At 45.9% G+C, this 24,067-nt stretch overlaps 1 protein-coding gene across 1 annotated transcript; it reads right to left on the reverse strand.

The window, feature by feature from the left end:
* Positions 1-2: 2 nt before the first annotated feature.
* On the reverse strand, positions 3-23,624 carry LOC131684050 (dynein axonemal heavy chain 8). The gene is made up of 15 exons (XM_058966574.1): positions 23,116-23,624; positions 22,871-23,051; positions 21,020-22,809; positions 20,801-20,969; positions 20,486-20,740; positions 20,274-20,430; positions 17,200-20,211; positions 16,979-17,134; positions 14,771-16,922; positions 14,027-14,699; positions 13,838-13,971; positions 10,008-13,773; positions 9,778-9,956; positions 2,462-3,007; positions 3-141 (listed from the first exon to the last, which is right to left on the reverse strand). The coding sequence occupies exons 1-15, from the start codon at positions 23,329-23,331 to the stop codon at positions 16-18; spliced, it is 13,512 nt and encodes a 4,503-aa protein (XP_058822557.1). The 5' UTR covers positions 23,332-23,624; the 3' UTR covers positions 3-15.
* Positions 23,625-24,067: the final 443 nt, after the last annotated feature.

Consider the following 24,067-nt stretch of genomic DNA (forward strand, 5'->3'; position numbering starts at 1 on the left):
GATACACAAGGAACATTATTTAATATCACACAACAAGGCCACCCCGCGTAAAATCCAATGGTCCGGTGATTTGAGTGTTGGTAACCACAGCGGTGTGATGTAATTCAGATCTGTGCGGTTAGCTTTTTTATAGACAGGACACTGTAAAACAGAGTTTGGACATAAGTCGGAGAGGTTAAATAAGGTATATGTCTTGGATTGCCACCTCTGATGAAACTGACTCAGAGTTTGGTACATATTTGGTGGTTGCCTGCAAGAAATATTAGTATGTACTGAAACCACCCCATAATCTATCTATCTATCTATATAAAAGTCAATGTTTGTATGTATATGATTTATGGACTCTCAAACGGCTCAGCCGATTGCCGTCAAATTTTATACATAGTAGGCATTTGTTCTGGAACGTGTTTGTGTGCTATTGGTTGGAGATTATCTGCCCGCCAGGTGGCGCTTCGGAACAAATTGTGTTTTTCTCCTATTTCGTTGAACGTCGCAGCAACGCGCGATAGGTATTAGCTAGTTTTGAATAAAAGTGATTGCTCGATCAAATTTATGGGCGCTTTAATTGATTTTCAGTGCATTATTCTTTAGTAGGATTTTGTCGGATTAGTTGGGTGTAAAATTTGGCTTCCCTGGGAATCCAAAATCATCAGCCACTCTCGCTGTGGAAGATAATATGAACTAACCTCATAGCGATCAGCTAAGGACACCGGCAGCGCTTGGAAAACACATTGCGGTGTCTTCCGGAATTCTTTGCGGGGATCAAGATTGGTGCAAAGAGAATTGAACTGAATTACACCTTTTACCGAGTATATCGATTGATGGGGACGATCTCGAGGAGGTCGAAGAGTTGGTGTATTTGGGTTCACTGGTGACCGACGATTAAGGCACCAACAGAGCTACGAGAGACATATTCTGGCAAGGAAATCGTGCCTACTTTCGACTTTGAAAAACCGTTTGGTCAAACAAAGTACGCTACTGCACGAAGATAACCATCTACAAAAGGCTAAATCATCCGGATGTACTCTACAGATACAAACCATCTGTTACAGTTAAGTTAAATATTAGTTGGCTCAATGTTAATTAATCGGTGATTAGTGTGTATGTGCGGGATTGGCTAAATCGACAACCAAAGGGCGCACGATTTCATCCATCTGACCGACGTCAATGTTTTTCTGACAGAAAAGTGGAAGCGAATGAAAAAGGATAAAAAAGATAGGGAGTTGAGCGAATGAGAGCGACGGTTGGATAATCGGACGTATGCGTCCGACAATTCCTCGGTTCCGACAGTTTTCGGTCCTGGAGAGCACGCGTGAGCTTTTCTCTACACGGGCGCGAAATTTCTGCGTGTAAAGTGGTGAAAAGGAAAGAAGGCCCGTTCCTACTTCGGAGATAGACAACCTAAGATCCGCGCGTGCTTGATTGAAAATAGTGCTGAAGAGTAGAGTCGGTCGATTGTGCTGCGTGACATTGGCGAGGATATGATACAGCGAGAACGAGATTTCTTGATTGGCAGGCTAAGACCAGAGCGTATGTGAAGTGAATCTGTTCATCGTTATCTTGGGAGAAAGGACTGCTACCCTCCCCACCGACACCTATGCCGCTTGCATCACCGAGTCAGTAAAATTCTGCTGGTGGGTGACAACGTCGCGTTACCCAGCACCGACACCGTCAAGAAGCTGATGCTCGAATAGGCCGTGGGCAAACGAAGGAAGCTAACACACACTCGTTCGACCAGCGGATGGCTCAGGCGATCAGGCCATTTGATGACGGCGCTGTGATGACGTCAACAGAAGCCAGGTGAGCGTGCACACACTAATACTTTCAGCTCCCGATTTGGGGCTTGCTCCCGAATTTCTTTTATTTATTTATTAGATTTGAGTTAGTAAAACAAATATTTTCCTACACATCGACTATGCTGGCGGAGGACCAGCGCTCTATTAGAGCTTTTGAACGGAAGGTGTTACACTTGATCAACAGTTGTGTGCAAATGGAAGACGGAATGTGAAGATGGCGTATGAGCCACAAATTGCAACAGTTGCTTGGAAAAGCACCCATCGTTCGCATAGCGAGCGAAAATAGGGCGACAGAGGTAGGCTGTGCATATTGGCACAATGGCAGACGACAACGCGATAAAAATGGTTCTCGTAACTAATTCGTCAGGTACGTGGAGGACAGAGACGCAGAGATGAAGGTGGATCGACCAAGTTGAATAGGACCTGAGGGGACTTCATGCCCTTCGAGGCTGGCGATCAACAACCATGAACCGAGTTAACTGGAGTGACTTCTTGATGCAACAAATGACAGCGCGGGTTTAGCCTGAATGCTAAGATAAGTAACCGTGATAATTCGGTTCGGTCTAGGTGGTGTTGGTTTCGAAATACTTACTGGAGTCTTCCTCTAGTTCGTCCCGGAGAGGTGGCAACCCTATATGTACCTAATCTTTGTTCTCAATACTCACCTCGTACAGTTTTGGATCCTTAGCAGCCGTTGAGTTGATAGCATAGATGTGCACAACCGGCATCGCAGTGTACAGTACCTTATTGATAGACTCTTGTAATCGATTATTTCTTCTGTCCCATCCGGCTCCGTCCAAATACAGACCGTAAACAAAAACACCTTCGTTCGGAGGTTGCTTACATTCCTCCGTTGCCAGCTTGGTCACATCGTTGTGCAGTGTAACCACATCCAGAGCCCAGCCTTTATGAGCTCTTGCCACTTCCTGTCGCATAGCTGTCAGAAATCCTTGCGGGTTGAAGAATCCTGTCATCCAAAACATGTTCGGACGTCCCTTGAAGCACCAGGTGCAGAACTGATTATTTCGTTCGATCAGCTCCGTGAACCAGAAACCAAGGGAAGCGGATTCCCAGCTCCCACGTTTCCAGACCTCCGGAACTCGGGCGTCGTAGATGTTATCCAAAGCATCCCGCAGCTGTTCATTCATAATGATAATTCCATCGATTGCCAACAATAGATCCTTCAATGTTGTCCGAACAAGTAGGATGATCTGTTCCGAAGAAAATTTAAAAACTTTGTAACGAAATGAAACCAACATTAAATTTAGTCGTAAAATAGTGAATACTTCTCAGTGTTCCCTAGTTCCTGTCTCATGTCTCTAAGTGTGTCTATTGATGACATTTAAAGTGCGACAATGGAGGGGAGCATCAGAACAAACGAAGTTTTCTGTCGGAAGACAAGAATCCAAGTGGAATGGACGGTTCCTTATATAGCGAAACACGACGGCACCAGTGAGAGTATGAACCGAACGATCGTCGAGCGAGCTTCAGCAATGCTTGAGGATTCGAAGATTGACAAGTCGTTTTGGGTGCAAGCGGGGTAGACAGTTGTATCTTTTGTAAACAGGTGTCAACGAGTATAACCTACGAGGATAAAATTGCTTTTGAGCGATAGCAGAGTAAGAAGTCGAACATTTCTAGACTTAGTGCGTTTGGGTTCAATGTGTACGTTCACGTGCCATGGGAAAGGAGTAAGAAATTGGCCGCTAAAGCATGACAGGGCGCTTTCGTTCTATATTTATCAAATGGTTATCGTGCATGGAACCCTGTATTGGAAGCGATACTTGTGGCGTGAGACGATGATTTTGTGGAATCGCCCGAAACAATGTGTAAGAAGAAAAAGTTGGATAATAAGGTATTCATAGTCCGAGTCCGACCAATCGTCTATGGCGCTGAGAAAGACAACGTTGATGATTTGGGGAGTGATTCTGGCAGTGAGCCTGAAGAATATTATGCAACCGGAGGTGATGGTGCAGAATATGAACCGATAGAACGTGATACCCTATGTCAGGTCAACTCAAATTCACTGCGCGCCCATTTGTGATCAAGATTATGCGACAGATTATGCCAGTTTTCGTTGCGTCGGTGTCCGAACTGCAAAGATTAGGCACAATGGCAGCAAGATTCGTCAAACGAAATCAATTCGTTGGAGTGGAACAATATGTGGAGTTTGGTGTAACTTCCAGAGAACCGGAGTGCGATTACTTATTAGTGGATCTTCAAGAATAAAAGCTCTGACGACGATCTACCACTGGAGTAGAAGGCTCGGCTCGTAGCGCGAGGTTGTAGTCAAAGGCGCGGATTCGACTACGAGGAAACATATTCACCAGTAGTCCGACAGTTTTGGTTATGGAAAATAAGGAGGGAATGGTTGAACATCAGGAGATTTCCTCAACGTTGCCTAAACGTGTCGCTACATGGCCTCAAGAAGTCGTCCAGAATATTGGTTTCATTCATTTGTGGAAATGCTTGGTTTCAAACGCAGTGCAAACGATCTTTGCTTGTACGTTCGAGGAACAGAAAAGAATCAAGGAATACTGCTGATGTATGTGCACGTGGTGCTAGTGGTGAGTCCATTCGAAGAACATTTTTCTGGAGATTAAAAAGACCTTATCCGGAGAATTCGAGATGTCGAGCATGGGTCCGATTAAACGTTTTCTCGGTATAAAGATAGATCGCGATACTGAGAAAAGGACCATGCGCATTAGTCAGAAAGCCTATTTGGACAGTCTATCAAGACGAATTGATAAACCCTTACCGTGAGCTTGTGGGCTGCATATTGTATGTCTCGATGACATCCAGGCCGGATCGGGCAACAGCGACTAACTACTTTAGCCAGTTTCAATGAAGAATACTGGACACGCTTGCGAAGGGTGCTGAGATATATCAAAGGGACTTTGGATGTGGGACTTATGTAGCAAACGGATAGCAGAGGTCAATTGCTGGAAGTTTTCTCCGATGTGGATTATGGAAACGACAATACGGATCATCGCTCTGTTTCCGGGGCAGTGTTTATAGTGTTCGGTGTTACAGTGAGCTGGTTTGCGAAGAAACAGTCCACCGTGTCACTCTTGTCTACGTAAGCCGAACCTATTGTTCTTTGTGCGATAGCATGTGCTATGATTGCGGGTACTGAACGAGTTTGGATGGAAGTCGGATGAACCTGTTTGGCTGTTTCGAGTGGACACATCAATCTACAATGACGATTGTATCAAATCCCAAGGACAATTGAAGACTTAGGTATACCGAACGCAAGCATGTTATTTGGCCCAAAGTTATTTTGGAAAGATTATATTGAACATTTACAATTTACTCTTCTATACTTACATTTCACTAACTGGAGAACACGCCAGTTTCTATGACTCCAAAGAAAGTGATAACCACGCCAGGAACTGGAAGACCAGGTCGGCCCAAGAGGCAGACGCGCAAGGACACTTTTACCGCCGAATGGAAGGACGCCACTAAACTGGGAGAAAACTGGAGTGCCGTTGTAGGTCGGCAGGAGAAAAACGGGAAACAGCAAAAGCGGAATGAAGAGAGAAAAGTGAAGCAGAAGAAGAAAGGAAAACCTTCGGTTCGTCAGAAGGCCCCAAAGAGAAAAGCCGTGCTCGTCAAAGCCAATGAGGCGACGACGTATGCAGTGCTCCTCAAGAAGATCAGAGAGGATCCAGAGCTGAGGGATTGGGGGGAAAACGGGATAAGAACCAGGCGTACTCAAAAAGGTGAGATGCTCTTCCAGTTGCAGGAGGCTCCAACGATTGACAGCTCGACTATGCAGGAAATTATTACTAAGTCACTGGGTGAAGAGGCAGAAGTTTAAACCTTAAGCCCAGAGACGGTGATTGTGTGCAAGGACTTGGATGAGATCACGACGGAAGACGAGGTGAGAGGTACACTGAAGCAGCAGTGTGACCTGGGCGAGGTGCACATGACGATTCGGTTAAAGAAAGGGTACGGAAGAATTCAGATACCGATTATTTCTTTTACTGGTAACAGCAGCTGACAAGCCGCTAGAGGTAGGCTAAGTTACGGTTGAATGATCGAGATGCCCATTGAGAGCCATCCCTCGAGTGAATAAGCAGAGAAATGCTTCAAGTGTTTGGGCTTTGAACATTTGGCAAAGGCTTGCAAAGGCCCGGATAGATCCGGGATGTGCTGGAATTGCGGAGACGGGCCATCTTACAAGAGATTACACGCGAAGGCCGAAGTGCATGCTTTGCACTCCAGTGGATAGAAACGGCCAACAGATGGGTGGCTTCAAATGTGCTACCTACAAGAGGGCGACTACAGGACAACGACAATAGAGATAACTCAGATAAATCTGCATCACTGTAATACCGCACAGCGACTGTGGCAGTCTACGACGGAAACAATGTGTAACGTCGCTTTGATTACAGAGCCGTATCTAGCCGGATTTGATAACGGTAACTAAGTGGCGGATATAACGAGAACCGCTGTGATACAAAGTATGGGAAGATTTCCCATTCAAGAAGTGGTAGAACGCTCATACGAAAGTTTTGTGATCGTCAAAATCAACGTCGTCTTCGTGTGCAGCTGTTACGCTCCTCCAAGGTGAACAGTGGAGAAGTTTAGCCTGAGGCTAGATCAGTTAACCGAGCAGTTGATCGGCCGAAAATCATTGGTGGTGATTTCAATGCCTGGGCTGTGAAGTGGAGCAGTAGAGTAACCAACACAAGAGGGTATATCGTACAGGAAGCTCTAGCGAAGTTAGACGAACGATTGTGTAATAAAGGCACATGTCTGAGAGACGGGAGCGAGTCTATCATCGACGTCATATTCTGTAGTCCTTCTCTGACGGCGATTCGCTATTGTATCGGCCAACAGAACTCTGCTGCAGCACGGAAAAGGATTACCGGCGAGCGAAAGTGAAAGACGAACGCCTTCAACAAAGACATCTTCGTTGAGGCACTTCGGCCGAACGGCTGGACCGAGAACACGGATGCGGCTGATCTAACAAGAATGGTTGTAACGGCTTGTGATGTCGTCTAGGCGTCCAGCTTACTGGTGGAACGAGACGCTCAGTACACTACGCGTTGCTTGTCTCGGAGCCAGAAAGCGGGCTCAGTGAATAGTGTCGGAGCCAGATAGAGAAGAGCGCAAACCACCGTTTCGGGAAGCTAGGACCGCAAGATCAAGCTTAGCTAGGAGCTGTGCCAAGAGGTAGGCGCCAATCCCTGGGGAGAGGCGTACCGAGTCGTGATGGCGAAAATGAAGGACCCGTCGACGCTAGCCGAAATGTGCCGGGTAAGCTGAAGATAATCGTCGAGGGTCTCTTCCCGAAGCACGATCCAATTTCCTGTCCACCGACATGGTACTGCGAAGAAGAAGAAGCAAACACGGACGATCGGTAAGTGACTAACGATGAGCTTGCAGAAGTATCGAAGCGACTGAAGTCAAAGAAAGCCCCCGGTCATGATGCAATACCAACCGTGATGCTGAAATCTGCGATCTTGGTATGTTCAGGATGGTTTTACAGGAGTGTCTAGATGGACGCATCTTCCCCGAAATATAGAAGGTACAGACGCTGGTGTTATTGCCAAAGCCAGGGAAGCCACCGGGCGATCAGGCATCGTATAGGTCTATACGCAGTTGAGCGCGGACAGTCCAAGATGCAGTTCGGATGCCGCAAAGGAGCATAGACAGTGAATGCAATTCGAATAATGCTTGAGTGTGGAGAAGGCATCTAAACAGAGGCGAAGAGGAGATCGCTACTGCGTTGTGGTCACGATAGATGTGAAAAATGCATTTAACTGCGCCAGCTAAGATGCCATCGGCACAAAATTATGGTCCCCGACTATCTATGCCGGCCCCTGAATAGCTACTTCCAGAGCAGAGCGCTGTCAATGCGAATGACAGCGGGTATTTCTCAGGGCTCCATTCTCGATCCAACTCTCTGGAATGGGATGTACGATGGAGTCTCGACACTGCAGCTGCACAGAAATGTGACAATCGTGGGTTTCACGGGCGACGTGGCGCTAACGGTGATGGGTGAGGCACGTGAAGAAGTGAAGCTGTCTCTGACGGAGACAATAGAAGCGATCGAGAACTGGATGAACGGGGTCAAGCTGTAGATAGTTCAGCACAAGACGGAGGTGTTGCTGGTCAGCAACTGCAAAGCGTTTCAGCGGATGCAAATCGACGTCGGAGAGTACGTGATTGCATCGAAGCGTGCACTGAAGCAATTGGGAGTGATAAGGCGGCCCGAGAAGCAGCACGAGATGTCTGCTATCTAGTGTTTCGTCATCGATACTACGATATGGGGTGCAGAGCTGAAAACCAAGCTGAACGGGACGTTCCGACTGATGGTCGTACGAGTCGTGAGCACGTGGAGAACAATATCGTCAGAGGTAGTATGCGTTATCACCGGGATGATCCCCATTTGAGGTGGCAGCAGGAATTAGACAAAACGGAGAACGGAACACCGGCTCATCCGAAACCTGTCGACGTGTGTCAAAAGAAAGCACTTCCATCTGACACAGTTCCTGTCGGGCAACGGCTGCTTCAGGGAGTATCTTCATCGGTTCGAGCACGCAACGTCGCTATTACGCCCGGAGTGTGAGAAGGTCGAGGAGACACTTGAGCATGTGGTTTTCGAATATCCGAGGTTCGTCTACGCGGTCGACAAAGTGGTGACGCAGATCATGACCGACTAACAGCGGAAATAGCGTGATGAACACCGAGCAACGGTTTCGGGAGAGCAACCACCGCCGGTAAACTTTCCGTCGGAGTAGGCTAGATCCACTGCCGGCGACTAGTCGATTAGACTGTGACTCCTAAGGGAGAAATATAGCATAGTGCGAGAGAGCACCGGGTATAGGTTATTGGGACGCCAGCGAACCGGACACAACACTCCACCCGGAATCGCCTAACCGACCATGGAACACTACCAGTTGGGCCGATATAAATATAGCGAAAACCAAAAAATAATCGGTGTCGGGAGAGCTTCTTTCGTTGGGGAACTCTTCGTTGGCGTAAGCTAGAATCACCGCAGGGACCTAGACTGAGTAGACCGCGACGAGACACCACCAGTCGTGGGTCGTCGGACATCAGCGAACCGAACGCCCTCGTCCACCAGAGTCGCCGAACTGATCTCAGAACTTGGCTGGTTGGCTTGGTTTCAAGAGAACTCGCCGGGAAACTCTTCGTCGGAGTAGGCTACGTCTATGGTCGGGGACTAAACCGAGTAGTTCACGAACAAGTTAAGAGCTCAACGAGGAAGTGATACTAAATAGCACAAGGGAGCCGATAGGCCCAGTAGATTAGACAGTCTGAAGATTGCTGCCTAGATTATCCTCGTAGGTATTTTTATAACGTTTCTATCGGTTCTCCGAACTTCTTCTGCTTATACCACTTTAGTGGCTGTCAATAATGATACCAGTATAGCAATTCAGAGACGTACTCTGGCAGGTAACTATGGATTCCGAAAAACCCTCCGGTCGAACAATGTATACTACCCCATGAAGCTTATCTGCAACATAGTGGTCTTTAGACCGGTTGTCCTATGCGGCCACGAAACCTGGACTATGTTGGCGGTAGACTAATGTACCTGTAGTGTTTTCGAATGGAAGGTGTAGCGAACGATCTATGTTGGGATGCATTTCAATGACGGAATGTAGAGACGGCGTATGCAGTACGAATAGCAAAAGTTGCTTGGAGAAGAACCCATCGTTCAAACAGCAAAAATTGGGCTTCTACGGTAGGCTACGCATATCCTCAGAATTACACACCACAATCCGGTCAAAATAGTTCTCTAAATTAATCCGACAGGTGCAAAGAGGAGAGGTGCATAACAATCAAGGTTATTCGACCAAATTGAAGGGCACCTGAGGAGTCCTTGTGCTCCGCGAGCTTGGGAACAAACAGCCATGGACAGTGCGAGCCGGAGACGACTTCACGATATAGGAGAGGCCATCACAGCTTTTGACTAATTCGTTAGATAAGTAAGTAAATTCGCACTTACCCGTTGAATTCGATCAATCTCCTGTCGCAAGAAAATGTTCATCGAACTTAAATGACCCATGATCTTCAGTCGTTCCTTGACGGCATATGGATCGTACAAGATTGGCACCTTTGACATCATGTCGTGGACTAACCGTGCCACTGTTGCTTCTCGCGTTTCGCCACCACCGCCGGAGGATTCTGGAACAAGAGTTGATCAGTGAAATGTATTTTAGCTGTCGACTTAGATACCTTTCGGTTGAATAGACACAATCGTGTCCAGAATCTCCTTGGTGGTATTACTTTGATACGTAATGTCTGCATTGGCGTGCAATCCGTACACTTGCGGTGGATCAATCAGCGACATTTGCTCAATCGCTTCCATATACTCTTCGATCGATTTATACTTCATGATCCGGTACTCCCGGAAAAATCTAAACTCGTCCAGGAACATCATGTCCGAGAACCAAACCTTGGCAAACGTATTCAGTAATCGTTTGTCGTAATCGTCGGTAACGCGGCCTCCGTACTGTACTTCACCCAACATGTAGCGTACGGTTTTCCAACTGATGCCTCGCTTGGGATCCAAATCATCCAGATGGTTCTGGACAAACATACAACTCGCCAGCCAATCGGCTGAATTGAACTCGTATGGAATGTTCCACCCGAGTGGACCGAATTTCCTCCGCTCCTGGACAACTGTGTGCAGAAATGAAATGGCAAAGATCAACGGTACGTAGAACTGTGATTCACTGTATTCAAACATTTCGATTGTCATCGAACCATAGGTTCGCTTCAATCCTGCCTTCACCCCGGACGGAGGCTCATTCGTGAATTTGATCGACATCTGCAAGAAGGTGATGGCAAACTGTGGATGAGGTTCGGTGGTAACCCACACGCGGAAATCCGTATGAAACCCTGTTCCAGTTTTTTCCAACTCCATGATCAGCACCATCAGTTCGTTGACATAATCCAACCCCAAATGACAATTCTGCAGTAGCACCCAGGAGCCTTCTTCCAGCGATGTGGCAATGAGCTTTCTGGCGTGGACTTCCTGCCCTTGTCCCATCGAAATAGACCGACATTTGATAGCATTCTTTTTGGCCAGTGCTTCAATGCTTGGTGTTGGATCCGATCCCATCGATAGGAAACAAACAAGCGGAGTTAGCGGTCTACTTTCTTCCAACATAAGATCATAGTTGATAATCACAGGATCGGCGAATCGTTCTCCCAGTGACATCGCTAGATACTTTCTACTTTGCGAAAGCGTTCGATCCGGACACCATGCTCGAATTAGGAGCAACTTTCGGAAGGCGTCCATATTTTGGTAACCATCTGGAATGACGTCTTCTTCGGGTGCTTCCTTCGAAAACCAATTCTTCCATCCCTTTTCGTTGCTCTGTACGTGATCGATAATTTCGCTGAATTGGTGTAGTGATGATAGCTGTACCAGGTTTAACCATGCGGTGTCGACGATCCATTTGTACGGTTTCTCCGGACAGGTGTTGATATCCAACGCAGCGCCCCCCTTAATGAATGTTTGGAACTCTTGATGGGTAATTTTCTTCTTTTCCAAATCAATATTCAGTGCCATCAGGAGTACAAATAGGTATTTGTGGACCTCGTACAATCCTCTGCAGATATACTGGAATATGTCGTAAGTCAGGTACTCAATGATGTTGTTAATTCGTCGCGTTGTGACAATGTGTTTATCGGATCGAGCCATTGAAATATCGAAACGCTCTAGGAACTGTACCAGCGAGGTTTGATACATACAGTTCACCATGGACATGCTGCAAATCAAAAAATAGAGCACACTTCCTCTAGTGGCCACCCCCCTATACTCTTCACGAGCTTTGTTTATTTTGATTTCCGTTTCCCGTGCGATCTTCAATTTCTCGCGAACTTCAATTGAGGTTGTCTTGCTGGTGTTCAGCACTACAATCACCGTCACATCGTCCACTAAACTGCCCTGGGTCGTTGACAACTTATGTAGAAGATTGGCCTCAAGTTCCTGCATCTTCCTACGGTTGGCTGTTACGTCTTTTATTAGATTCGTCCTTTCCGATTCCAGTTCTTTTTTCTCAGTTAAAATTACCCGACCGAGTAGCTGGTCTTCCAGACCCTTGATCGTAACGGTAAAATCAATAATCGAAGTTCGAGCTGAGATCTCCGGAGTATATAGCGGATTCGGAAGCTTCGTAGTTATGTACAGACGGAAGCTCGAGTGAACGTCGACTTCTTTGTCACCAATCTTAACCTTGTACGTATTTCCCATTTTAATAAAATTCTTCTCTAAAATGTTATCTAATATCGGATCCAATTCCTCGCCAACGTCCTCGATCATCAGTGGAATTCCCTGCGAAACACAATCCTCCAGATGATTCCTGAAGAATCGGTGCTCAAGTGTTGTAACAATTAGTCCAAATTCCTTTTCTTTCTGTTTGATCCAAATTTTTCCCTGAGACTGTGGATCGATTAGCAAAGGATATCGCGCCGCCTTGGTAACGATAATACCGTTCTGTATCGACAACTCGTCATTTGGCAACCCTTGCAGATTCCACTCACCAATGGTGGCATCATCCGTCAAGTTCTCCATAATACTTATGTTTAGGGAAACCGGAATTTTTCTGGTCTGTAGTTCGCGTTGCCAAGCTCTCTGTAGCACCGTTCGATACTCTTGATTGAATGGGCCAGTGTACGAGAGAAATCCGGTCAAAATCAACACATCTCCTACAAGGCGATCAGTTTCACTTTTAAATTGAGACAACTGCTCCGTCCAACGAACTCTCTCGTCCGCCAACCCGTTAATCAATGCAGAAGCAGCGTCCATTTTATCTTGGCAGACCTTTGCATCATCTAGCACGACTTGTTTTTTCGCCATTGCGTCGTTGAATTCCTTTTGGACCACGGCCAGTTCTGCCTCTTTCGCCAATAGAAGCTGTTCGGCTTCTTCTCGTTGTACGGTTGCCAAATCTAGTTTCTTCTGCTGCCGGGCTAGGTTTGCCTTCAGAGGCAGAACATCTTTGTTTACATCGTAGAATTTTGCCATAGCCGTTGTCCACTGTAGTAAACCTGCCACGTTACCACAAGCGGCTTTCGCTGCCTCAAAAGTATACATGTGATACTTGAAGTATGGAATCATAAGATCTACCGTTTCGGCGTTAATCAGATCGGCCTGATAGCGTACGATCTTGTTTAGGAATCCTGTATCGGCCATTACTTTGAGTGAAGCGTCCCAAGAGGCAAACATAAACTGACGCTCTGGATCTGGTTTGACGGGGGCCATTCGTCTCCGGAACAAAATCAATACAACATCCATGATCAGCGTAATGAGAAATGGTGGCTTGCCGAGTTTCCGGACCGTGGCAATATCTGCGGGTGTAACGGTTTTCAGTGCTGCTTCTGCAGCCTCTAGTGCAGGTCGTGCAGCCTCCAACTTGTCTTCGGCTATAGCCGTTTCGGCCGCGATTTGCTCCACCAAAACATCAGCTTTGTCTTTCACGACCAACACTTCTGCCTTGACGATTTCCGCATCCTTTTGAGATTTCGTAACGGATGACAACACGATCTCGGCTGCCTGAGTTGCCAAAATGATGTCCTTCTCTTTCTCTTCCAACTCAACTCTCAGCACGTCGACGGAGGCGGCAGCCTCAATCAGTTTAACCAGACCAGTTTGCATCCTGCTAGCCATCACAGCAATGTTATCATGTTTATCTTTGTAGATCACTTTATATCCCTCGAGGAAGGAAAGGAACGATTTTGGAGTGACGTGTGCTTGCCGTCGGAACCGTTCAAAGTATTCCACGCAAACCTCGGCTACCTTGTCCTGCACGAAAGCCATTATCTCGATCAGGTCCCGTTTGACTTCCGGCTTGCAAACGATGGTGTAATCCTTGAGGAAGTGATTGGACACGGCAATTAGAGCATCCTCGGGCCAACGCTGGAACCAATCGATCGTACAGCCGGAGATCAGTCCAGGGAACTTTAGTGATCGATTGCGAAACTTTTCGCCTACCTGTGGGAACAGAGACGTCCAGTACAATGGTTTCTTCGTGGCTACTTTTTGGAAGATAACTTACCGGTGAGAAGCACAACACGATGTGTAGATTGGCGCGTGCTCGGGATATGAAGAAATCGTATAAGTTGTCTTGTGTTGGAATGCGTCTGGGAGCTACCTTCTTCATAACCGGGATTAGATCGTTCCTGATTTGATCTGTAAGGATTATGCTCATCGGAACGAACTGTTTCAACTGCATCTGTTTACTTACCTAAGTCATCCTTTGGGAATAGATTGGCGATTTCCCCTGAGCTAAGAACGTTGTTTATGTACTCCAGAAAACCTTCATCTTTGATCTCGTTATCCGTAAAAATAAACGTTATTCCTTGTCCTTCAAAACCTGCCACCCGGTAGAGATACCGCAGATCATCCAATAAATTATTCATATTGTATGATCTAGTCAATGTAATCTGGTAGCATTTGTACCCAGCGATAAACGAGGCTAGTCTGGTTAAACTTTGCTTTCCGGATCCTCCAACTCCCACTAGCAACGCATTCCCTCCCGGCGTACGAATAATCCTGGAAATGATCATCAGGTGTATCAGTGCATCGCGGAAGAACACCAGATCCATCGCTGCTCCGCGAATCTGTTCATTGAACTGCTCCATGAACATTTTCACACGAGCAGTTGTTTCCTCGAAACTGGGAATTTCCTCGTACAGTTTTGGCGGTTCTAAACTAACGTCCTCTCCTTCCTCCCCAGTTGGATCCGGAGCATCGCGCAGAAAGTCGACGAAGAAGGTTTCATCTTCCTGGTAATACTGCACGTCAGATTCGTCTAGCAATTCTTCTGCTAGTTTTTGCATCTTGTCCACAAACCAGGTGCGATCCGGGAAATTGGTGAATCGATCGGCGATGACGCGAGTACATTCGTGGCGCCACAGCTGTGAAAGATTGTTGAGTTTCATTAGAAAGTGATGCAAAACTTATGTTTCTCATGAATTTAGAAACTTACGTTCAAAACCGTTTTAATCGTTTCACACTCCTCCGATTTGATCGTCAACATTCCTTGCCAAATACGGGAGAGATCTCTAAGGTTGAACACATAGTGGAACTTCGCAGGAGTCGGCAACATCTTAGTCTTGGTTGCTTGCCATAACTTTCTTGTGAGCGGGATCAATTTGGGAATGAAACCAACTACGGTCGCGTTGAACCGCGATTCGCAGAAGTAGCCTTCGCCGAGAACTCCGAAAATTTTATCCATCGACTTGTTGCTTGGGATCGCACAGTTGAACACACAAAACTGTCGTTTCAATCTGGGAGGAATATCGTTTCTGCCTCCGCCCGGATGGATCATAGCTGCCAGCAGTTGGATGTCCAGGATCGTTAGGAAGTCACCCGGTTTATCTAGCGAGTAGAATCCAGAGTTCTCCATTAGCTGCCGAACGATTTCGTTGGTCACCTGGTCACCCCATTCGTTTACCACCGGCATGTTGATATCGTCGATGAAGATCGACATCCTACGCTGCTGTGGTGGTCCGTAAGTTGTTCCCACTCTCTTCTCAACGTATGATTCGATGATCCGTTGGAACATGTTCGGAGTCGTGGCCGATGAGAAATTGAAACTTTTAGATAAATGGAACTCCGGGTTGTAGTTCAGCATGTACCCTTTGATCATGACCGTTTTGCCCGTACCTTGTTCACCAATCAGGAGTACAGCTTTCGATTGCTTCGCTATGAGATCGATCAGGTACGCCGTTCGAACATTGTCTACGTTTGGCACCAAAATGCTGGAGTACTCCGGAATGCTATCACTTGGGTAGATGTACTCCTCAACCTGAGTGTTCCAGTGCTCCCAGCTACCTTGTGGTGAGACAAGATACTCGAAAATTGTTTCTCCCGGTTGCAGTTTAGGCCACTTCATTTTAGATGGATGTTTAGCAATGAATTCTCCCATCGCTTCTCGATCTTCCAGCTCAAGAACCGCTCCCAAGGACCACATAAGTGAGAATAGGAACAACCGTTCCAAATGTTTATCAGGCAAGTCGATTGAAGCGCTTTCTTCTTTCGGAGTTATCAGACCTTCCAATATGTCGCAACACTGTCGTATGTAAATGGATTCCAAAATTTTCATTTTCGCTGCAAGCTTAGTCTGCACGAAGCTGTGAAGATCATCGTAAATTTTTTGGAAATATTTTCTCAAAGTGTCTGCAATGTCGAGTGGTTTCGTTTTCAACCAGCCGTTCAGAATGGGTTCCCATTTGAGTACTGATGCACTCATGAAAACCATTCCCATTCGACTAACTGTGGCAGGGGAAGCATTATCTACGTTGTCGGGTTCGAACACCAGTTTCGCATTCGCAGCCATGGTAATACGATCCCCATTAGCCAGTGTTAGAGTTTTGTTGTCATCCAGAACCGAGTTCAGATTTTCAATCCAAACGGCATCAACCGGTCCATCTAGAATAAGCCAAACGTATTCGGTTTTCTTTATTTTCAGTGTTCTACGCCACAAAGTAGAGAAAATTCCATCCGTCCAATCGTTGGTGGATACATCCAGTCGCCCAAACATCTGTGGAGCCGTTATCGCCTTCGGATTCATACGAATTTCTCTATGCGGCATTCCCAGCTCAGTGAAGCTTTTCAGTAGTGTATGGATGCAGCGTGTCTTGCCAGCTCCTGTGGGACCCAGGGTCATCAATCCGTGGCGCACCAGGGATGTCTCATATAGCTGAATCACCTTCAGGTTCCATTCGGGATGATTGACCAAACCCAAAGTCTCCGCGCTGTTGCCGATAGCTCTCTGAAGATCCTTGTAGCTCGAAGTGCTTAGCTTAATCCCCGGGAAAAGATCCTCGATCAACGAAATAAACAGAGGCTCATCTTCATCTACCAGCTTGGATACGTTCATATCGCGTAGAACTCGCATCACAATGGTTTCTTCCGTATCGCTCGGATTCGCCCGTTTCTGTGCACCGAGAGTTCGCAACACCGAGAGGATGTTCCGCAGGCCAAAATCATAGTGAACTTGCTTAGACAGCTGCTCTTCGCACAGTTTGTACAGAGTGAAAAACTTACGAGCTAGGATGACGTTTTCCTTGAAACCACAGCTAGCCAGTTTGACACGCATGATGATTTGTCGATCGGGTACCATCATTGCTACCGAACTGAAACATGCTTGTAGTTAGTTATGTAATTCGGATATGGAGTTAATGTGCTTTACCGAAACATAATCTTGAGATTCTCCGGTAGTTCTTGCCGTCCAGCGTATCCGGGATTCATGGTAATGAACAGTCCGAATTCGGGGTTGAGGGTCACCCTATCACCATCACTAAAGATAAACTCCGTCTTTTTTTCTTTTCTAGCAGACAGAACAATACTAGAAGAAGATTTGTCATAAGTCAAACATATTTGTTTTTGTTAAACTTCATTACAGCTACTCACTATATCTGTTGTGCGGCAACCGACAGTACCGGAAGTTCGATTCGGTTGAACTCATCGAAGCAGCCCCACGATCCGGACTGAGCCAATCCCTTATAAATTCGTCCCAACCCTCGGAAGTCCATCTGGTCCGAGCAGTTGAAAACGACAACCAGCTTGCCAAGGGCACGTCCCATGTCCTTGGTTGTTTCCGTCTTACCGGTTCCTGCAGGTCCCGCCGGAGCGCCTCCCATTGACATACCGATAGCTTGGGCCAGTGTGATATAGCATCGATCCGTCAACGGTGTGATCGCCAAACGCTCTGTCACACCCAAGTATTCGTTCTGGTATATAAAGTCGACATCGGTGATTTTAACGATCACATCGTCCGTTTCTTCGATGTAGTAGAACCGTGCCTGCTTTTGCCATTCGAAATCAAGATGTGTCCGTATCTTGTATCTCACCAGATCATCGAAAATGTCCCTCTGGTGAACGTGGATCGTCACCATGGTTTCGAAACGAATGCGTTCCAATTTCGTCAGATCTTTCACAGTTAACTCAATCAAACTATTCAGCAAATCCAAGAAACGTTGATTGGTTTTTCGCATTACATTCTTGTCAGTGCGGCACTTTCTGAGGGCAATTTCTGCATCCCGGGTCCACAAAAGCTGAACACCGACCAAACCTGCTTGCCCGCAAAAACCTTGGAATCCAGTGATGAAATCGAAATCAGCACTAGCCAAACATTGTGCCATCGTAGCTAGAATATCGCGGATAGTATCCTGCATTTCGGTGAGTAACCGACCTAACCATACTTCTACACCTCCCGTACAGAACACAGGTCGACCCAGTGAAACTTTCTCCTTGTTGTCCGAGAGCAATGATATGATTTTACCGACGGTTTTCTCCTCGAACTCCACTTGCGCTACAGCGTCAAAGATACTCAGCAGGTGACCCTGAATCGAGGTAGGATCTGAACTTTGGCCAAGGATTTCCAACAGCACCGGATCAGAAATAAAGAAGAATCGCGGGAACAACAATCTCTTGGATTCCAAATAGCCGGTCAATGACTTCTGGCACGATTCCAGCTGTCCCAGCAATGCGGTCAGTGTGTACTGCATCGTGTCTTCTCCGGTGCAGCATTCGACCGCGTTAGGGTTATCTCTCGCCCTAAACATGATTCGAACCCAGGTTTTGTCGATACCAGCGAATCGTTTAGCATCTTGCGGAAGTTGTTTGGATATATCTCCACCTACGAAAACAGCTTCCAGGTATATCCACAAGTTCTGCACTTGCAACCACTTTTCCAGTATCTCCCCCGTATTCACCAGTTTGTGCAACCAAACCATTATCTCCTTTTTGAAATGTGCATTGAAGCGATTCGAAGCTAACGAGTTGACGATCATGATGCTGTCTTCTAGCAGCGATATCACCTCGATCGTTTCTCCCGCCTTGATCAGCAATTCACCACGATTTTTGAAGTTGGCGAACTGCAGGTTGACCGCTGACCATTCCGCAATCACCTGTCGCAACTTTGAGTCGATGTCGTTCTCTTTCACCGCTCCTATACAAATGTCTTCAATATCATCCTTATTTTCGAGAAGCGGAGCTTCCATGACATGACCCAAAGTGAAGTCCGAAGATTCTACCTCAAACTTGCAGCCCAAGAGATTCTCCAGCTTCTCCCAATGGCGGTCCTTCATGGCTTCATTACACATCAACTCCAGAAGCGGACAGCTGTCATTAAAATCGTCGATCTTTTTCTTTAGGTCGATATATGCCAACCAGTCTTTCATGCCTTTAGGGAGTTTTCTGCAGCGATTCTGGAAATCTGTCAACTCTGTATTTATTTTCTCAATATCGACATCTGCCCATGGTGTCTCGTAGTACTCGTCAATGCTGCGCATCACTTGCAAGTACAGTGAGTACAGTTTGCTCAGCAGATTGAATTCCTTCTTTCGTTTGTGAAGAATCGGATAGTCATTGACCTTGAGACCCAGAAATGCTTCTCCACTAGCGTACATTTCGAATTTACGCCACAGCTCGTCAAATCTTCCCTGGAACATCAAGACACGATCACTAGCTTCTTTGGCAGAAATGCCTTCTTCCATTGGACCCTTGGTTTCGAATTCGAGATCAAAGTCCGCGATCTCTTCAACGAACTCTGCAACTCCTTCCGCAAGCTCCCGTTGTAGCGGAACTTGAAGAGCTATTATATCATTCTCTACCTTCTCCACTTTTTTGCCCATCGACTTGAAGCTATCTCGTAATCCGTAAACGTGTTCTATGTCTTCTTTGGTAGTTCCCAAATCAAAGTCTGCTAGTGTTTTATACGTCGACTCAATAAAACCAAGATCTACGTCAACGAAGGTAAAGTTGTCCTGCACAATCTGCAAACACTCCATAGCCATTTTGATGTCGTCCAGGTCTTTCAGAGTTCTCTTCAATGTTGTATCATGTTTTGTGATGAAGTCTGTTATTTCTGTTATTCGCTTCGTGTAGAATTCCAAAAATTTAATTAAAACAGCTTTGATCACCTGTCCCGACTGTATCACTATGGGCCCGACTTGAGTAACGAATTCAATCAAGGATAAATCATTTTGAATCTTCTCAAACAGGGCCGGTTTTTCTTCCAGCGGAACGGCGAATATGTCGTTCTTCCACAAGTATTCGTATTTGTTGTACATTTCTCTAAGTTCCAAATCGACGTCAGGTTGCACTAGCAGCAATCCACCGTCAAATTCGTGAATCACCCGGGACACTTCCTTGTGTCCCGAGATTGTCTTGAACCACGACCGTTCGTGCCGTACCTCATCCAGTACCGGACGTCGTAGCTTACGGGATTCGGTTTTTGTCTGTCTACCCCAGGTTGCCACAGCGTAAAATGTTTCCACCACATTCATGATTACACGCTGGAAGCTGTACTGTATCTCGTCCAACGAGGGTATGATGACGCATGCGTCTTCCTGTAGTTCCATATCGGTCACGAGAAGTGGGCTGATCTCTCGCATAGCGGCTGCCTTGTTCATCTGGAGGCTGTTAAGATGAAGAAGGTTGTTGAACGCATTTTTACGTAAAAGTTTGGAAATGGAACATACTTCACTAGCTTAATTCGTGATCTTAGCTTCTCCAGGGATGTCTTCACCATTCGCACAAAGATAGCAATGATCCGATGGTTAAAGTAGGCAAACAGCTCCATACAGTCAATGTGAAGCAGGGTGACGTCGTAGTTCAGCCCCGCGTAGTCTTGGAATACTGGAAAATCGATTAAGTTAAATTTTGTTAACATTACACTCTAGCAAAATCTTACGAGCTTTTTGGTGGGCTTCCGGAGATGGGTATGCCAGTGCTTTGTAGATTTTGTCAAAGCTGATCCAATCGTATTTGTCAATTGGCAGAGCTTCCTCACGGCGGCGGTTCTCATTATTGTGCTCTGCCAGAGGAAGTTGAAATTTGCGATTTCCTCTTTCGTCGAATTCCGCTACATCGATGCTTTCGACAAATCTATTGATCAACTCGATCGTTGCTTTCTCCATTGCTTGGGACTTCTTTTCCAAATATTTCTCTAATAAGAATGAAACACATGTCTGAACCATGTCAAGCTGATTGAAATAGTCAAACTTACCAATTGATTGTCTATATTTGATGTTCATTTCCATGAATGAGGCGGGAGCTACGGCTTCCACTGGTAGCACAAGTAAGTCTGTATTGGCAAATGAATACAGGATATCTTCTATTCGTGCTTCTCGTATATCATTCACATCCTTGACGAAGATTTCCGCAGTTTTGATTACCTACAACAGAGTTGTTAGTTATACATATAAAACCGCCCTGGAGTCCTTACTTGTTCCAGCTGATTCAGATAGTCTTTCAAATTCAACGACATCCAGGTAACCGTTGTCAACCCCGGCAAGAATGCTTCCTCCAATTTGATTAGCATCGTTCTCATCAGAGGCAGAAATATCGTTGGAATACTCAGCCTGATTCTATTGTTCCGCACCATTAAATCTTTGACTCGTTCGAATGCATTGTACAGGTTATCTTTCTGAAGCACTAGCAATACCGCAAACTCCGGTGCAGCTAATCCCCATTTAAGGACCGTTTCCGTTTCCTTTATCGTTTGCCTTAGAAATGGATGAAAATTCACCTGCAACCAATTGGTGTCGAAATTTTTAGAATAAATCGGAGCCTCTAGGTTTTCGATCGCTTGCTCGACAAAATCCCACCAAGCTCGATGATGTAACATCTCATAATGCAACAGAACTTCGCATAGGTAGTTGTAGTACTTAACGCAAAGCTGAGCTTTCTTGTGCTGGATCACGCAGCCGCGAGTTTTGATCACCTTGATTGTATCATCCATCTTGCGGAATAAGAACCGAGCCCACATAATGCGCCCGACGCTATTTGGAACGCACCAAACTATTGGAGGATTCGCTCGGTTTTCATTATAATAATCCTTAATTTCGAAGATTTGTTTCTCCAGCATGACGGCAATGTCCAGATATCTTCGATCAAGACACAAACAATCCAGCTGAAGTTTTTCGAAGCGATTCAGAACCAGCAGGCGACTTTCGATGGTTGGAATCACTGCGAGCATCTCTTTGACTAATTTCTGTAGCCCTATCTCGGCGGCTTCAATCTCTTTCAAAAATATGTCGTAATCATAGTCGAATTGATGCTGACGATGAACTAGCGGGTCGTACGTTTTAGAAGCTATCTCATCATATGCCTTTTTAATCCTACTGGAGAATGTTTCTGTTCCCGAAATTCCGACCTGGTCGATGATCTGATACTTAAGGTGCAACTCCATAATGTTTTGGATCTTGTCCAGCCGTACGTTAAAAGTGTCCATTTTCCCAAAAATATACATATCGGAGCAATCCCATGGGGTCTCATCCGGACTCTCTTCCATGTCGTTGATCGTTTTGTAATAGTGGAAACGATAAACCATATCCAAATCTTTGCAGATCCGTATCTTTGTCAACACATCTTTCTTATTCTGATCATAGATCGTTTTCTTCCTCCGGCAGGTCATATATTGTTGACAATTCATAATAATTTGATTCGTTACTTTGGACAACAGGCCTGTGATCCTGTCGGATGTGTTATAGAAACTGGATGTCTTGTAAACTTGTCTGATGATCGTCAGCAGGCTGGGAATATTTATCGCCACTTCCTCCGGATCACACCGATACAACGGATCCCAGAATCGCTCAATCGAGCTAATGTACTTAACATTTTCTCGCGATTCATTCAATTTACATGTTATTTCATTATCCATTACGTGCCATTTCTTCAGAAGCTTCGAGCGGGAAAGCTTCAAACAGTGCTGATAGTTCAGAAATGGCCTGGATTCGATAAACTCCGCAATTGACGTGTACTTGGTAAGCATGCTGCGCCAGTACTCCAACTCGTGCAGTGGACCTACATCATACGGATCGCGTCGAATCTGATCTCCCTGGGTTAGCGCGAACTGCATCTGTCGCATCCAACGGGCGAAGGATCGTTCTGCGGCATACACCTTGTCCCTGTCATGTGATGACTCCTCGATCTGAACAGCCGTCAGAAGAAAGCCTTTGTACAGGTCATGGTCTACTGCAAACATAATCCGTTCGAAAATATCCTTCTCGGTACCTTGAATAGGAAAATGTTTGAATTGTAATCGCGAATTAACAGATATTTGTTCGTAATATACTTTTGAGGAACTTTATGAACGTTTCAACGCCATGGAAAAAGTAACTTTTTTGTAGGTCCGTACAAAAACCGTAGTCCTTGATGCTGTCCAATGCCGGTTTCAACACGTTTTCCGACAACGAAGTCAACGTGAATATAATCGATGCATTTTCTGGTATGGCAATTGCCAGAAAATAAATTTCCTAAAACAACAAATAAATCACGGTGGAACCAGTTCATCTACGTTTTCAGAAATTATCGGATTACCTCGCCCAAACTCTTCATTTCAATCGTTCTGGCATTGGTGTGCCTGTATGCCCCGGTACACAGGGTCGTCACCTTCTCACCCGTTCCACTTGTGATCAAAGTTTGCATACTCTGTTGCCGTTTGTGCTTCGGGTTGTACCGCCCGGAATCCATCCCGGGCGCATCGTACATTCCATAAAACACCAGCACCGATCTTATTCCGTCGGCTTCGAACATTTGATCAAGCTTTTCTACATACTCATTTTTGTCGGCGGTGCAATCGATGAGAGTTTCTGGCTCGAGGTTCAAAATGTACGATGCCGTTTCAAGTAAGAACCGATGTTTGGCTCCGATCGAATTCAACCGTCCTGCTCGGGCCTCTTTGGCACGTTCCAGATGCTGCTGAAGTTCTTGTTCTTTGGTAATTTTCGGTGGACTTCCCCGGCGACGCTTGACCAGCTGCGCTACGCTATCGATTACGCCGGAAACCCCTACCACCTCGTAGATTTGACGCAGGTGTCGATCCGGGTCGTTTTCGGCCATGTTTCGGGTTGCGCTGTTAGTGGGAAGCGTTGACGGATCGAGAGAAAATATGAGTTTTTATCTTTGTGGGAAAGCAACGATTGCTGTGATGATCGGTGGTACTTATTTTGACCAAAGAGATTTATCGTTACTTTGGCAAATACATATATGTATTTTAATTTATATTTATTTTTATATATATTTTATTTTAATTTGTATTTGCTTCGACTTTGAAAGGACTTACTGATCTTTTATTTGAAAATTCTAGGAAAGTTCTTATGTATTCTCCACCTAAATCTTTTAATAATAGGTTATACAAATCGCGTCTTGCCAAAGATAAGCTCAAGATTACTGGCAAAGATAACAAGAGGAGAGGTGGTGACAGTCCAGTCAAAGCTAAACCATCTGCAAAGAAGGGCGCTCATGGCGTTGACTGGTGCTTTCACCACGA

Source organism: Topomyia yanbarensis, chromosome 2, assembly GCF_030247195.1.
Source record: "Topomyia yanbarensis strain Yona2022 chromosome 2, ASM3024719v1, whole genome shotgun sequence".
NCBI lineage: Eukaryota > Metazoa > Arthropoda > Insecta > Diptera > Culicidae > Topomyia > Topomyia yanbarensis.